General features: G+C 41.3%; 2 protein-coding genes across 8 annotated transcripts in view; one reads left to right on the plus strand and one right to left on the minus strand.

The window, feature by feature from the left end:
• Positions 1-5,738, minus strand: part of Setd5 (SET domain containing 5) — a 76,565-nt gene extending 70,827 nt beyond the window's left edge. For 3 of the 7 annotated variants that reach the window (XM_058572974.1, XM_058572980.1, XM_046425690.2), the window contains exon 1: positions 5,425-5,737. The gene's annotated coding sequence lies outside the window, so the exon portion shown is untranslated. Of the gene's footprint in view, positions 1-5,424 lie in introns of all 7 variants that reach the window. The other 4 variants (XM_058572979.1, XM_058572975.1, XM_046425700.2 and 1 more) reach the window with 2 other exon arrangements.
• On the plus strand, positions 910-11,612 carry LOC131423453 (nematocyst expressed protein 3-like). The gene is made up of 4 exons (XM_058573029.1): positions 910-930; positions 5,435-5,550; positions 5,686-5,964; positions 11,201-11,612. The coding sequence occupies exons 1-4, from the start codon at positions 910-912 to the stop codon at positions 11,253-11,255; spliced, it is 471 nt and encodes a 156-aa protein (XP_058429012.1). The 3' UTR covers positions 11,256-11,612.
• Positions 11,613-15,601: the final 3,989 nt, after the last annotated feature.

Genomic DNA, 15,601 nt, shown 5'->3' on the forward strand with positions numbered 1-15,601 from the left:
TAGGAGGTGACCTGTATTTGAGAGGGCGGACAACATGGGACTGTTTTTATTTTAACCTATACAAAGCTTTATTTACTTATTTTTCCTTGGAAGAGAGTATGGGTCCCTATCAGATATTCTGGAATACGTGAAATTTGGGGTTAACTGTATGTAGTTGGTATAAATTCAATACTCGAGTGGGAACTAAAAATGATTTAATTGTAAGCCAAACTGAATGATCTCCCAGGAAAAAGAACCTCCTCCTCTCCTGCCTTTTCTACCTCCTGCCCCTCCCCCAACAACACTGCCTCCCTGCTGTGCAAAGAGCCCTTTGTCCTGCCCCGCACTTATCTAGCTGTTTGGCCATATTGACAGGCCTACTGGAGGCATAATAAGGGAGTCAGTCTGACATAAGCAGCTGGCAATTTGAAACAAAAATCTTCCTTTTCTACTCAGACCAAATCCTGCTGCAGAGGTCTCTGGCTCCTCCCATACTTCCATCTATTTCTCAAATAGAGCAGCAAGGATTTCAGTATTTTCCCCTGATTAGGTTGCACAAATCAAAAACTTGATTCCCTAGACAGAAGCCAATTCTGTATGAATTCCTATAGCCATTGCTTTTTCAGTGAATTCATGACAGAAGCCAAAATGCATCCTCTGCTCTGGGTGTATGTATGTAACTAAGGAAATGATGATTTCTTCAATTTGCCATCAAAACTCTGGGAATCCTTAAAAGACAAGAAGAGCACAGAATAGAAACGAAACAACATACATTTTAATCAAGCAAAACTGACCAGTAATTTAGTATTTTAAAAATACTGAGATTACAAGAAGCACAGAATTCATTTACCCTTCTTCATATCAAAGATACTTAATGTGACTTTACATTAAGTCAGATACTCCCCCAGGTATTCAGCAAACAAAATCAGTATGATGGAAAACCTGAGTGAGGTAGGATGAGATTACAAATTTCTTGCACAGTGAGGGCAACATAAAGTAGACTAAGACAGCTTCATTGTTCCTTTATTATGTGTCATGGTTCCCATCATTAAGTGTTAATAATACATTTTATCAAAATAAGAGAATCCTCTAAAGTGATGCTTTCTAATAGCACCAGCCTTCAAAGTTACTGGGCATTGTCTCAATTTATAACTGAATACACAACAGGAAAATTTTCAGAATGCTAAATGATACAACAAAATTAAGTATAGGTAAGGGAAGGAAAGAACATTTTCTCTGCCTTTCATGACCTTCCTGTTAGAGAAATTCCTATGATGGCCATGTTACATTTACTTTCTAAGGAGTAACTCTGAAAGGATATTTTAAATCAAATTATAAACAACTACCAGTTATTTTACTATATATGTTATCTTACACATTTTGCAGAGCTAAACTGTTTTGTCTTAAATAAAACATACCTATTAAATTTTACTTTTCAATAAATGAAACACAATTTTTAAAATATTTCTTTTTTACTTTTAGGTGGATACAATATCTTTATTTTGCTTTTATGTGGTGCTGAGGATAGAACCCAGTTCCTCATGCATGCTAAGTGAGCACTCCACAACTGAGTCACAACCCCAGCCCAAATGAAACACCTTTTTTATAATCAAAATTCACTCCTATGCCTTTAAGTTTCAAACTAAACTACTAATCACCAGAATTCAACCAAACGTTATAAAAGATTTGTATTTTACTCATCATCTAATTTCTCTCTGATAAGATGTTTGCAAATCACTAACTGTTAACTATGGCCTAATATTTCCTGGTATTTCAATAAGTGGAGGATAAAGTAAAAGTGGTTAACTGCACATCTGCATTTTATACTGTTTTTTCCAAAAACAAAATAGCCACTGCTCTCGAAAGGACCAGAATACTTTCTGAAAGCATGTTGTCCCTGGACACAAAACACTATCAAAATATGTTAAAAAAAAAAAAAAAACCAAATATACAGTTCAATAAATCCTTCTATAAAAATGTCCTCTATGATTCTTCAGAAAATGATTAAGACCACAGTGGGCTCCAAAAACCAGAAATATAAGTGAAAAGGCAGTTATTTTATTATGCAACATTTATATTATATAGGAATAAACTAAAACACTTGTATTTTCAATAAGCCAGTCAGAATTAGCGAAATTGTATTTATCTGACATAGCATCATTCATATATATATATATATATATGATAGTAATAAGAATTAGAACCACCTAAAATATTATCCATTAAAGGCTCTGCTTTTAGGCTTGCTTTTATCACTGGAAAAACAATATGAGCCACATTTGTGAATGACAAAAATGCTTTCCATTCTTTCTGGTTGCCTGCCACAAATGCCACAGTCATACTACAAATTATAGATGTTTGTGGGATTTAAGTACATTTATACAAAATTGCATAAATCAAAATTCAGAGGAAAAGAGGTATAGGTTGCATGGGGTTGGGGGGAGTAACACATTGGGCATATGTTAAGTACTGCATGCAGTCAGTGCTATATTTGGGTGGTAGTTCTCCCTCAAGTACTTCCATATTCGACAGACTGTTCTGCTTAATCAGAGATCATCCTAATGTTCAGGAGTTGTGGGGGAAGGGAGACAACGTCAGGGACTCAGGCTGTCTTTCAGTATTCAGAACTAGACTTACTCAATTTCTTAACATTTCTTCTGGTTTGTCTTATATTTCAGATGTTTTATGGCCAAAGATATATCCCTGTGATGTCCAACATATATATAAAATGCATCAAATTTGTTGGTCAAACACCAAAGAAAATATATAACCTGGAGATGTCTACGTATGAATAATTTTTAAAAAAACTGTATCTAGAAAAAAACTCCAAAATGAAATCTCTTTTTAGAGTTTAAGATTTCCAAGTTTAGCAAAATGTCTAGCAAAACATCTATTCAATAAGATAAAAATGGCCTATTCAACGGAAGGAAGGAGACACCCAAGAACAACAAAAATCAAAATTGACTCAATGATTAAAGAGATGGTCAAAAAACACTCCAGCTGCAGGGGAAAAAAAAGAACACCCCCCCCCAAGACCTTTGATTGGTTTTAAATGGATTTAAAAAAAAAAAAAAAATCAAAACTCTGATGGAACTTTTAATTTTATACAAGCATAAAATCCCAGGTTAAGAACAAAAATCTGCCCCCAAACCCCCAAACCTAAAAGCAAAAAAACAAAAATCAAGAAAGTATTTTAAGTATGATGCAATTTCCAAATACTGATATCCATAAATGGGTAGATTATGAATTACTAATTCTCATCTCCCCACCAATAAAAGGCAAACCAGCTCAGCAGTGAAAATTCCCAGGAAAGCAAGGTTTCTTCTCAGTCCTGAGGCAGCCATCGCCTAAGTGCAGCTCCCTGCAGCCAACAGCATTAATGGACGCTGCACTGCTGTCCTTCCCTGGAGACAGCAGCCAGCACTACTCAAGCTTCTCACGTAGCAACCAGAGCTCTAGAGCCAGCAGCTGCTGCTGCCTTGTATACTCACCCCTGTGATCCAACACAGGAACAACCTTCTCTTTACCCCACCCCCACTCCTCACACTTTTTTGGGGGGGAGGGCGGCGGTGGAAGAGATGCTCCATTCTAGAAGGGCTAGAATTATGCTTTTAAAAAAACAATCCTAAGGTCACCCTTTTAAATTGAGGACTTTTATTAAGAGTGGTGTTGGGAAATAAACATTTATTAAATTCTAAATATTGGTTTTAATCAAGTCAGTAATTTAGGAGTAAAGATTAAGGTGTAGTCTTTAGAAGGCCAATTTTCCAAGCACTCAACAGTCGAATTTAAATTTGCAGCTAGAGACAGACCCTTGTGTCATGTCCTACCAAAGGACACAATTCATTTTTCTACACATAATGACAGTGTGAGTAAACCTTAAAGACTCTAATCCCATAACGGGCCAGAATTTTGGGCTACAAAAGAGAACTAATGATCCTCCTGAGAAAACTGGAAGAAATCCAAAAAATAAAAATAAAAATAAAAAATTCCTGTGTCCTCCAAGAGGCCCAGAAACCTCTGATTACGTGAGAATTCTCTGCTTTAGTCCTAGCTCATATCCCCTTTTAATTCTTCTCAGTGACCTAAAAACATTAATATAAAATTAACCATTAAAAATACTTTTCCCCAAATGCAGAGCATATAACATTAACCTGAAAAGCTCCTAACACTCAGCTGGATCTTTCTCAATCAAAAGTATAGCTATGAAACATATGCCCAACTAAGAAACATAAATATGACCTTGGTCACAAATATGTCATTAAAAACAACTTGTTAAGCCAAGGCATGAAGGAAATTAGGAGAGAACCTGGGGATTCTTTCAGTACAACAAGCACAAGGAAAATTGGAGAAATGAACTCAGGTACAGACAAAGCCCAGTGGAACCCAGAGCTCTGGACAAGAAATGAGTACTGGTGAACACATTGCACAAGTAACATGAGAAAGCAGAAAATGCAGGTCATACACGCACCCCTGACCCAGACCAGCAGAGCTGGCTGCAGCATCAGTTAGTATCCAGGAGAAAGACTACTTATTCCTTAAGCGACAGAAGCAAAGGAGCTCTATAGAATAAATTAGCATAGAAGGGGCTTTCCCAGCAGCTAAAACTTTCCCTCTCACGCGCCTCACCTACTAAACCAGGGCTTTTCCCCACCACCATTCACTTCACATCTAGACTTGCACGCAGAGAGAAACAGAATTCATAAAGGGTAAATTTTTCTGCCTTTAAAGACGTTCTAAAAAGATCGTTTTCCACGCCCAAGGCAGGGAAAACAACAAAATCTGGCTCAGCTCCGGCCCGAAACCCAACCAATTCAATGGGGGAATATCTCTGGGAGAGAGGGGCATACGCCACAGAAAGCCCAAGAATGTGAGGTGGGGGTGGCAAAGGTAATATCTTCAGTGTGGCAAAGAAAGCAGCCATCGGAGGTGGGGACCCAGAACCCAGAGGGAAGCCATCCAGAGAGACCATGGAGGGGAGATCGGGGCCCCCAAGAGCTATGAGAGTTGTCACAAGGCCTCGAGAACGGGGGTTGGGAGGTGGGGGCTCGCGGACAGGAGGGGGAAAAAAGTACACCCGTGTATTTTGAGAGCAGGGAAGCAAGAGGCCTATGTCCAAGTAAAAGGTAAACGTGGAGTAGGCAGTTCCCAGGAAAAGGGGTGAAGAGGCGTGGGGGGAGGGGAAGCGTCCTGACCCAGGAAAGACATGAAAAGGGTAGTGGGGTCGACTCGATCACACGGGGAGCCTTTTTCCCTTGGAAAGAGGGGTGCAATGATGTGTAGGGGTGGCGAGGAGAGAAGGGGTAGCATCTTCCTGCTATGTGCAGGGGAGGGCCAGGCCCACGTCCCGAAGAGAGGGAGTCCGGGGAGACGGAGGAGGTGACCCTTCCTCCCCACCGGGGCCCGGTCGTGAGGGTTGGTGTCTCTTTTCTATCGGACCCTTACCTTGTCCCAGGCGCTGCCGGGGCCTGGGCCCGGGCTGCGGCGCACGGCACTCCCGGGAGGCAGCAAGACTCGAGTTAGGCCCAACGCGGCGCCACGGCGTTTCCTGGCCGGGAATGGCCCGTACCCGTGAGGTGGGGGTGGGGGACAGAAAGGCGGAGCGAGCCAAAGGCGGGGAGGGGGAAGGGCCAGGGAGGGAGGGGGGCCGGCACTACTGTGTTGGCGGACTGGCGGGACTGGGGCTGCGTGAGTCTCTGAGCGCAGGCGGGCGGCGGCCGCCCCTCCCCCAGCGGCGGCGGCGGCGGCGGCGGCGGCAGCTCACTCAGCCCGCTGCCCGAGCGGAAACGCCACTGACCGCACGGGGATTCCCAGCACCGGCGCCAGGGGCACCCGGGACACGCCCCCTCCCGCCGCGCCATTGGCCTCTCCACCCACCGCCCCATACCCATTGGCCAGCTCGCCGCCAATCAGCGGAAGCCGCCGGGGCCGCCTAGAGAAGAGGCTGTGCTCTGGGGCTCCGGCTCCTCAGAGAGCCTCGGCTAGGTAGGGGAGCGGAACTCTGGTGGGAGGGAGGTCCGGTGGACTGGGTGGAGGGATGGGTGGTTGAGGTGGCCCCACTATGGCTGGAGAAGTCGTCTTCTCCCGCGAGATGCCGGGGGTACAACGTTTGTACGGCTGGAAGGGGAAGGGGGTGGTCGGTCGAATACGGGCGGGAGGTCGGCCCGCCCTGCGGCAACCGGAGGGGGAGGGAGAAGGGAGCGGAAAAGGTTTGAAGCCGGACGGAGCCATTGCTTCTGCAGAGGGTGGAGCGCTTCCGGTTCTCCTCTTGTCTCTGATTGGTCGCTTCTCCTCCCGCCGTGTGTGAAAACACAAATGGCGTGTTTTGGTTGGAGTAAAGCCCCTGTCAGTTACAACCTCCAGAGTGCGCAGCCGCCTGGTGACTCTCGCGTTGCCCCGTGGGTGGGGCGAGTAGATAGGTGGGGTGAAGAGAGGTGGACGTGCGGGCGCGGTCGGCCTCCCGCAGGGGGAGGGGAGGGTCAGTGAAAGTGGCTGATGTGTGGGGTCCTCTTACCCTCCCCTTCTTTTAGGGGAGTCGGTTTACCCGCCGCCTGCTTGGCTTCATCATCTGATTGGCTACTGTTGCTGGGAGAACTAGCCCTTGCTACTGGCTCGAGTCCCAAGTGAACGAAACCACTGCGCGGGCCGGTGGGGGTGGCAGGGAGGAGGTCGTTGGTATGGTCCTCCCTGAGGCCCAGCGCCGCAGTGTCTGGCCCCGCGCCCCTGCGCAACGTGGCAGGAAGCGCGCGCTGGAGGCGAGGGCGGGCTGCGGACCCAGGCTTCTGGGTGGTGGCAACCACGGCTCCGCCCCAGGCCCCCTCCGCTAGGGGGACGAGACAAGCCCGACCAGCTCCAGACACCCGTGGGGGTGGGGGAAGGAGCGGGGGTCGGTCCTACTGGCTTGTGGGCGGGAGGCGCGTGGTCTCCAAAAATCGGCGGGCGCGCTGCAATCCTGAGGGAGCTGCAGTGCGGGAGGCGGGGAGAAGGCCGCACCCTTCTCAGTAGGGGGAGGGGAGCTGCCGCAATACCTTTATGGGAGTTCTCTGCCGCCTCCGGTCTTCTAAGGACCGCCTTGGGCCTAGAAGAATCCCTTCGCCCTTCCCCCTCTCCACAGCGTGATCTCATCATCGCCTCCATGTCGAGTTGCTTCTCAGTTATGGGCGGGATTCTTTTGGCCAGGCTGAAGAGCTGATCTGGTGCCTGGGCGTTGTCCTGCTGGGGAATTGAGCAGGTGTAAGATTTGAGGGACGAGTCTTCCCACGGATTTGAGTTTGTTTGAGGAGGTAATTATACTAGGGGAGAAGCAGGAAAATGGAGCCTAGGCGTTCGCCTGGGGTTAATTTTATTCAGTGAGACTGCGGGTTATTACTACTTAAGGTCTTTCTGGAGTATTATTCCTAGAGATAGATTAAAGGTATGATCACCCGAGTTTTTACTCACCCCACTTGAGACCCTTGCTACACCACCAAAGTACAGCATCTCAGATTAAATCGTAATCGTAAAATTTTAGCCTTTGCTTCAGAACCCAGTGCTTCCCTCTCTTCCTCCATATCCGTCCTAGCAGGCATTTTAGTAACTCTAAGACTTTGGTCCCATTTTTTCATCGTTATACTTGTTCATCCAGTCTCCAGACACATACTGCTGGCTTTCTCTCTCTCCTGATCTTAGGTAGCTTCATGAGTCATGAAACCAGACAGATTGGTTCCACCACAAATTTAGGCTTGATCTGGAGCCTCCCTCATACCCAGCAGTCTTCCTCCTTGGAATGTTTACCTTCATTTTTATTTTACTTTTTTTCCCCCTTAGTTGGGATTCTACCCCTGGGCCTCTTCACAGTTCATGTAATTTGAATACTGCTTTATTGAGAATTGGACCTGAGGCTCAGCATTCAACATCTGCTTTTCTCTTTTGAATACCACTCATTCCATCCCTTTATATTTGTTCTCATTGGATAGTAACTAAGTTCAGTTGCCACTATAATAGCCTCCAAAGTGGTGTGTCTTCCTGCACTAGCATCTTTTGGTTCATCCTACATGTTGCTAGACAGTTGTCCATTCTAGAACAGGAAAATGAGACTTGAAACTCAACTTGCTCCTTACTACTTAACATGGTGAATTCAGTTCTCACGGATGTGACACACAGGGACCCCAAGTTGGACTTGTATTTGCAGTATGAACCTAGGGGCTTGTGCATGCTAGGCCTGCACTACATTCCCAGCCTTTTCTCTCTTTCTAAAATGTTTTCAAGACATGGCCTTGCTAAACTGCCCATGCTGGCCTTGAGCTTGGCCGTCCTTTTGCTTCAGTCTCCCAAGTTGCTGAGATTACAGGTGTGCACCACTGTGCCTGGCTGCTAACCTTATTTTTTTTAAGCTGCTTTTTCTATTGTCATTGTTTTCCACATACACAGATCAAACATCTTAAGTTACACAGAGATGTTTGCTCTTTGCCCAAGTCATAATGACACTTTCATGCATCTTTGTAGGGTGTCTCCTTCTGGAATGTTAGCCCTATTTGCACCTTACCCTTTAAGACAACAGATTCACTTGTCTGGAAGGATCTATTGTTATATGAGCCATTCTGCCCAGATACCCTTTAGCATTTTATACTTGCTTGAGTCATAGCATTTCTTGTGTTGTCTTCAACATGCTGGCTTGAACATGATTACCTGTGCTGAGCTTCTTGAGGATCCAGTCTCTTGTTGGGTCTTGTACTGCTAAACTACTATATTGCTTGATGTTTAGCCAACCCTGAGTAAAATGGAGTGAGTAGCATGTGAACGATTTTAATAAAGTTTGATATTTTATTTGTTTTCAAGTGCTTGTTGTGTTCTTCCTAGTACCTGAGATTAACATTGTCTAGGAGAACTAAAGGACTAAAATTTAAATTTTGTTAGAATTGCCACCGTGGACAGTGTATCTGTAACCTCCAAAGTAATTTTGATCCAGAGGATGTATAAATGCCAGCGTATCTTAATACTAAAAATTTTTTTTTATGTGCTAATGTGTATCTTGTAAATTTCATTTTGTACATTGTAAGACACATTGCAGGGGGGTTTTCTTAAAATTTCTCTTTAGGACAGTGGTCTTCAAACCTTCAGTATACACAAAAATAATTGCCTTGCTTTTTTTTTTTTTGAACCTAAGGGTATTTAATCAGTGGGTCACATCTCCACCCCTTTTTATTTTGAGAGGGTCTCTGACTAAGTTGCTGAGAATAGCATTGAACTTGTGATCCTCCTGCCTCAGCCTTCTGAGCTGCTGAGATTATAGGCATGGACTACTGCTCATGTTTATTTCTTTACTGTAAAGGTGTAACTGCAGGGCTATGCCTTTTTACCTATAAAAATAGATAACATGTTTCCCATGTACTTTGTCCCTCAAAATTTTTCTCACCTGAACTGTTTCTCCTCCACTTTGCCCCACTAAGGGAGAACATTTTGAAAAGCAAAGAATAGTAATTTTTTTAACAAGAAAAGTTAAAAAGATTTTCATGTTTTTCTCACTAAATTGCATTCCTCAAGGATGTCTTTGATTCCCCAGTGCCTAAATACTGAGTTGGGAACTCAGTAAATGTTGGTTTTATTGATTTTATTTGTGAATTTAGTTTTCAAATAATAATTTTAACCCATAAAACATGGAAGCAAGGCTCTTTTTATCTTGGAAACTTTAGGGTCATACTTAACCTAAGTCTCCTCAAATTCTGTTCACAGAGGAAACTGATGGCATGTGGTCTCTGAATGCATCTGTCCACTGTTCTGCTCTTCCTTCCGTCTCTTGTACTAACCATTGCAGTTATCCTCTTCCTGTGCTTCATTTCCTTTGGACTTTTTGGTTAAAATAAACCAGCTATCTCCTTTTGAAGTAGTGGTATACTATTTCCTGTACTCCTAAGACAAAAGCTTATGAAATTATGAAATACTTGGACTTGAGAAAAATGATGAAAGTTTTCTGGGGGCTTGAGGATTTCTTTCTTTTTAATGAATAGAAATTTGGTATAGTTACATAATTATGATTTGCAGTTGTTGTTAATCCAGGATATGATAAGGATCAGCTTCACAAAGATAAAAGACTAGTTTGAGGCCAATTAGAGCACTTTAGTAGGTCACAAATCTAGCAGTCTTGACTTTAGGTTGGGAATTCTTGATTTTGTTTATCTAGTAGTACTCCAGTTTATATTAGAGGACATACTTCTCCAAAAGATTTTTGTTATTCACCACTCCCCATTCTTGATGGAGTAAGAAATTGGGTTATTAGAGAACTGCTAATGAGCATGGAATCTGTGTTCATGTTTATTTTATCTAGGTCATTATTAAACCAGATGAATTTTTCCTGCTTTGTTGGGGCATACCCAAATCATGTTTGTGGAAGTGGTTATTTTCTCACCCAACTAGTGTATGCATTCTAGTCAACTCAACAGTCTTCATAGGCATTCCTATTTATATACTTTTCATGTAAGTTTTATCCCAGAAATCAGGTACTGCTTCTTAAAATAAATAAAATAGTGTGATAGGCACAAGCTAATGGAAACATAGGTAGAAGCAAATATTGAGTGCCTTTTATGTATGAAGTGGTGTGCTGAATTATTTACTATGTGTTTGGTATGGTCATCATATATAAAATCCTGTTTTACAGGGTAGGAAACTAAAGCTTATGCTTAACAACTTTCTCATGGTAACAAGTTGAGAGCCAGTGATGAAAACACTGGTCGTCTAACCATCTGTGTTCTTTAACCAACTTGTACTCTCTTGCTTTCTTGGAAACCTTTTGTGAAATTTACTCTGGCTATAGAATACAAGATGGGGTGGTAGGGATACAGATATTTGAAAGCAGAGAGACCACTTTGGAAGTTCTCTTATAGAAGCTCACACTTGTGAAGTGAGACAAGATCTGGTTTAGGAGTGATGGCAGTCGCAATGGAAAGGAAGTTAAAGGATTTGGTAACATTGTCACTGGGAAGGAGAATGGTCTCAAAACATCAAATTTTAAGGGATGCAGGGTAGGGAAAGTTAAAATTGATAAATTTGGTTTTATGTGTGAATATGTTACAGTGAAATCCACCATTCTCTGTAATTGAAATGTGTCAGTAAAGGAAAAAAATGACTTCTCAAGGAAAGTTTTGATGCCCACATTCCTACCAATTTTGGTCTTCGTCTTTGAATGTTATCATAACTCACAGTTTTAATTAAGAGAGTAACTGATCTTTTTCCTCCCCTACTTTAGGTTGCTTCTTGAGGGCAAGACAGTACTTATGAATGGCTGTGTCCCTGTTGCCTAAGCAAAAGGAGGAAAATTCTTTTCATAATACCATGGTGTTTGTAAATTGTTCCACATTCTTGAAAGTATGCAAATGCTACATGATGTATGATGACATTGTCACGGATGTTAATTCATGAATGATGATGTATGTACTTGAACTTTCTAAGGTGGCAAGCAGGTAGGTTTAAGTATGAATTTTTTAAAAGAAATTTTTAGGTTATATGTTCTATAACCTACAACCTCAATGTCATGCAGTTGTCTTGTCATTTTACTTGTGCCTTAGAAAATCCTGGCATTTTTTCACACTGCACATTTTTAAATTTGGTATACATCTTTTTTCTTTTTCTTTTTTTTTTTTTTTACTTGTAGATGAAAACACAGTATCTTTATTTTTGTGTGGTACTGAGGATTGAACCCAGTGCCTCACACATGGGAGGCAAGTGCTTTACCACTGAGCTACAGCCCCAGCCCCATTCATCTTACCTTGTTTTTTGCAGTGATTTAAATATTTTCTCCAAACTTCCAAATTTTAGAACTACAGCTTATTTTAGAATTTAGTAATTTGTACTGAAAGGCTCAAAAAAGATAAGGCTACTTGTTCAAGCCCCAGTTTTCACCATCTATGATTTAAAATGCTACACAAATTGACTTGAAGGAGGGAAGAACTGACCAAAGAAACTATATGAAATAAAAATATGAAAGTTGTCTTTTGTTTGGCTTTAAAGATAATTTAATGTAGCATGTCTTATGAAATAGAATAATTTGTATAGTGTTGGTACCACCTATGTTGTAGAGTCATTTTGAAACTAATTCAAACTTGCAGTTTTTTTGGTTGTTCTTGGGTTTTTTTTTTTTTTTGAAAGGTATTGAATATTTTAAATGTTGACATGATACAAGAAAACAAAAATCATTAGAGGTTTCAAACCAGAAATGAAAAAGCTACTGATGTAAATTATTGCATTGTATTGGCTGGAAAAACATACAAAAAAGCTAAGAAATTTAAGAGGTATAGTGCACATTGCTAATTATCTGCTAGATGGTAAGAAATAATTATAGTAGTTCCTTTTTTGTACATTACAGCAACTTGTCATGTTAAAGATTTGTGTGAACTCTGAATCTCTTGTGTGGAAGTGTACTTGCACTTTACGATGTACAAACATGGCTAAGCTTGTTATTTTACTTGTATTTGCTCGGCATCAGGTAATCAAAGATAACCTTTATATGGAAGTGTGGTAATAAACACTACATGTCCTAAAATAGTCCAAGTGTGGAATTACTTTTTAAATCTCATGCTTTATCCTGAACAATTATCTGTTGACATTTGCACTAATGGTGGGAAAGCAGCAGTGAAAAAAACTGTGGGCACCTTAGCACAAATTAAGGCAATTACATAAAACTGGTAGTCCTTCATTGCCATGCATCACTAAAATAAAACCAAAAGGATTAAAAAGCCACTTTCTCTAGGTATGGTGGCATAGCCTGTAATATCAACAGTTTGGGAGTTTGAGGCTAGCCTGGGCAACTTAGCAAGACCCTGTCTCAAGAGAACTAGAGACATGGACTCCCCTGTGTCTTCCCACCCCAAAAGCCAATTTTCACATGAAAACAATAAAATTATTTTGTTAAATGTGGACTCCACTACTGGGGATTGATCCTAGGGGAGGCCCACATATGCTAGGCAAGTGGTCTTATGATGAGCTATATAACAGCCCTTTTTAAAATTTTCTTTTCAAGATTGGTCCTAACAAAGTTGGGCCTTGAATCTTCCTACCTCTGAAGCCCAAATAGCTGGGATTATAGGTGTGTACCACAGTGACCAGTATAATTTGTCGGTATGAATGAGGGAATGTAAAGTTTGCATAAAGTACTTTGTACAGTGGTTGTCTTTAGAAAAACTACTCATGCAATAGTGTTGCAAGCTGAATGTTTTTCTTGGAGCACCATTTTTTACTTGAAAGAATAACAAGTGTTATTTGTAGTTTGCTACTGTGAAGAAGTGAGCCTGTTCAGGAAACAACTAACAGCAATTAAAATCAAACTTTGAAGTGAAAATCAGAATTTTGAGAAAACTTGTCTCTACTCTCAGCATGACAGTTGGGCTTTTATATGCTGATACTTGAAGACATTAGGTACTATATAGTGAAATGGGACCAACTTCTGGGAGTTTCCATAATTCAGCGTGTATTTTCCAGCTAACCAATACAAAAATAACAAAACGGCAATGTCTCAACCAGTTGAATGCAGAAGATAAAAATCCAGCTGCTTTCCATTAACCCAGACCTAAGAAAATTAGTTACAAAAAATGTAAAACAATGCCACTCTTCTAATTACTTTTGAAAACAGTTACTGCCATGAAAATCAATGCTACAATATTTAGATTTTTTTGTTTTAATTTCTAATGGTAAAATATTGGTTAAGAAAGCTATTGAGGCCCTCAATTTTTAAGAATGTGGAAGGATCCTGCCTGAGACCACACAAGAATGAAAAGTGGCTGTCCTAGCCTGTAATACACATGGTAAACAGATGCATGGATGACTGTGTTAAGGGCATGCTAGGACAAGGAGCAGGTTTCTAAGAAAAGTGTATTTTGGGATGGGATGTACAAGGCTAATAGGCAGTTACAAATTAAGAATTCAGGGCTTGAGAAAAACTAAGCACCATTATCCTTCCTAGTAAAAAACTGGTTCTACTATAAATCTGTCATTGAGTAACTTGTAACTTCACAACTGATTAGCAAATGTGTTAACCCCGGGACAAAAGGGTAAGGGGTAATATGGTAGGCCTATTATGAAGCATCTGACATTTTTTCACATTGCACATTTTAAAATTTGATATGCAGACATGTTCTTGGGTGTTTATTCTGAACTTGTTTTAACCTACCAATGTGCGATAATTAAATTTACTCCCCCCCCCCCCCCAGCTATCACACTTTGACTATATCCCCACTGACCTTCATGCAGGACACCTCACTTGAATGTGGAAAAGGCTATGCTGAGAATGGGCAAATAATTTTCCCTTTTTTATGCCTGTGTCACTAATGAATATTATGTACTCACAGGCTTTATTATACTTTGTTACTTATTAAACCTTTCATAATAGTTCCTTTTTTCTGACTTTTCTTTTGATCCCTGCAGTGCAGGCCTGAGCTCATATCTGAAATTTACAGGCTAAGTCCTCAGTTTTTGCAGTTTGCTTAAAGTCTTTTTATAGGTGGTGGTTCCCTTTTTTTGCGGATGGGGGTGGTGGTGGTAACCAGGGATTGGACTTGGGGCACTTGACCACTGAGTCACATCCTCAGCCCTGTTTTATTTAGAGAGGGTCTCACTGAGTTGCTTAGTGCCTCACCATAGCTGAGGCTGGCTGTGAACTCGTGATCCTCTCAGTCTTAGCCTACTGAGATGCTGGGATTACAGGCATGCACCACTGTGCCCAGCAGTTGTTCCCTTTTTAACCACTCTAGTACACTGTCTAATCTCCAGAGATAACCATCCTCATTAGATTTGTAAAATCTTTCTCAATGTTTACATTGTTTTTTACCCTCAAATAATATTGACTTATTCCCAATAATGTAATATCTGGTGTCTGACTCATTTTCAGATTATTATAGATTTCCTTTCCCATCTCTTCACATTCCCATGGTCCTTTTTATTTTTCTCTTTAAACAATGTTAAAAAGGACATTCCCATGGTCCTTTTTAATTTTTCTCTTTAAACAACTAGTAAGTAGGTGGCAGTATCATCAATTCTAGGCTTTCTGGATCCTCAGTCCATTCCCTATTCTGGTCATCCTATAACAAAACACTAGGGAAGAAGGTGACATTATTACCTACATATATTTGCACCACCTTGAAAAAGTCTGGCCATGGCTTTACTACAGTATTTAACAGAATTAAAGCTATGAGGCCCATGCCTGTAATCTGAGCAGCTGGGGAGGCAAAGCCAGCCTTAGTAAAAGAGGAGCAACTCGATGAGACCCTGTCTCGAAATAAAGTAGGGCTGGGATGTGGCTCAGTGATTGAGTACCCAAGTTCAATCCCCAGTACCAAAAAAAAACAAACAAAAAACAAAACTATGATGAATCAAACACAAAGCTGATATATTTACTTTATGCTAATATGCAGAAATATTATTTGTTCAGCAAATATTAAATGCCCACTCTGTGGCAGGTACTTGGTAAACAGTGGTGAAAACAGTCTGAGTCCTTGTACTTTCTGGTTGGTTCTATGGACTGCTGCTGACCAGCTTAGTTTGAAATTTAAATGGTGTGTCACAGGTGAAAAGTTGTTAATGTTTAGCCCTTTTATAATGCAGCTATGAATTCTTGATAATGGTAAAAATGCCAGTGTGAGATATAAAACTTTTATAA

Source organism: Marmota monax, unplaced genomic scaffold (assembly GCF_021218885.2).
Source record: "Marmota monax isolate L192 unplaced genomic scaffold, Marmota_monax_Labrador192_F-V1.1 WCK01_AAM20220418_F8-fsc00028, whole genome shotgun sequence".
NCBI lineage: Eukaryota > Metazoa > Chordata > Mammalia > Rodentia > Sciuridae > Marmota > Marmota monax.

Coding starts and splice junctions, on each gene's coding strand:
- LOC131423453 (XM_058573029.1), top strand. CDS start 910: ATGATGGAAAACCTGAGTGAG. Junction 5,551..5,685: donor GCCGGGAATGGCCCGTACCC/GTGAGGTGGGGG, acceptor CTCTGAGCGCAG/GCGGGCGGCGGCCGCCCCTC. Junction 5,965..11,200: donor CCTCAGAGAGCCTCGGCTAG/GTAGGGGAGCGG, acceptor CCCCTACTTTAG/GTTGCTTCTTGAGGGCAAGA.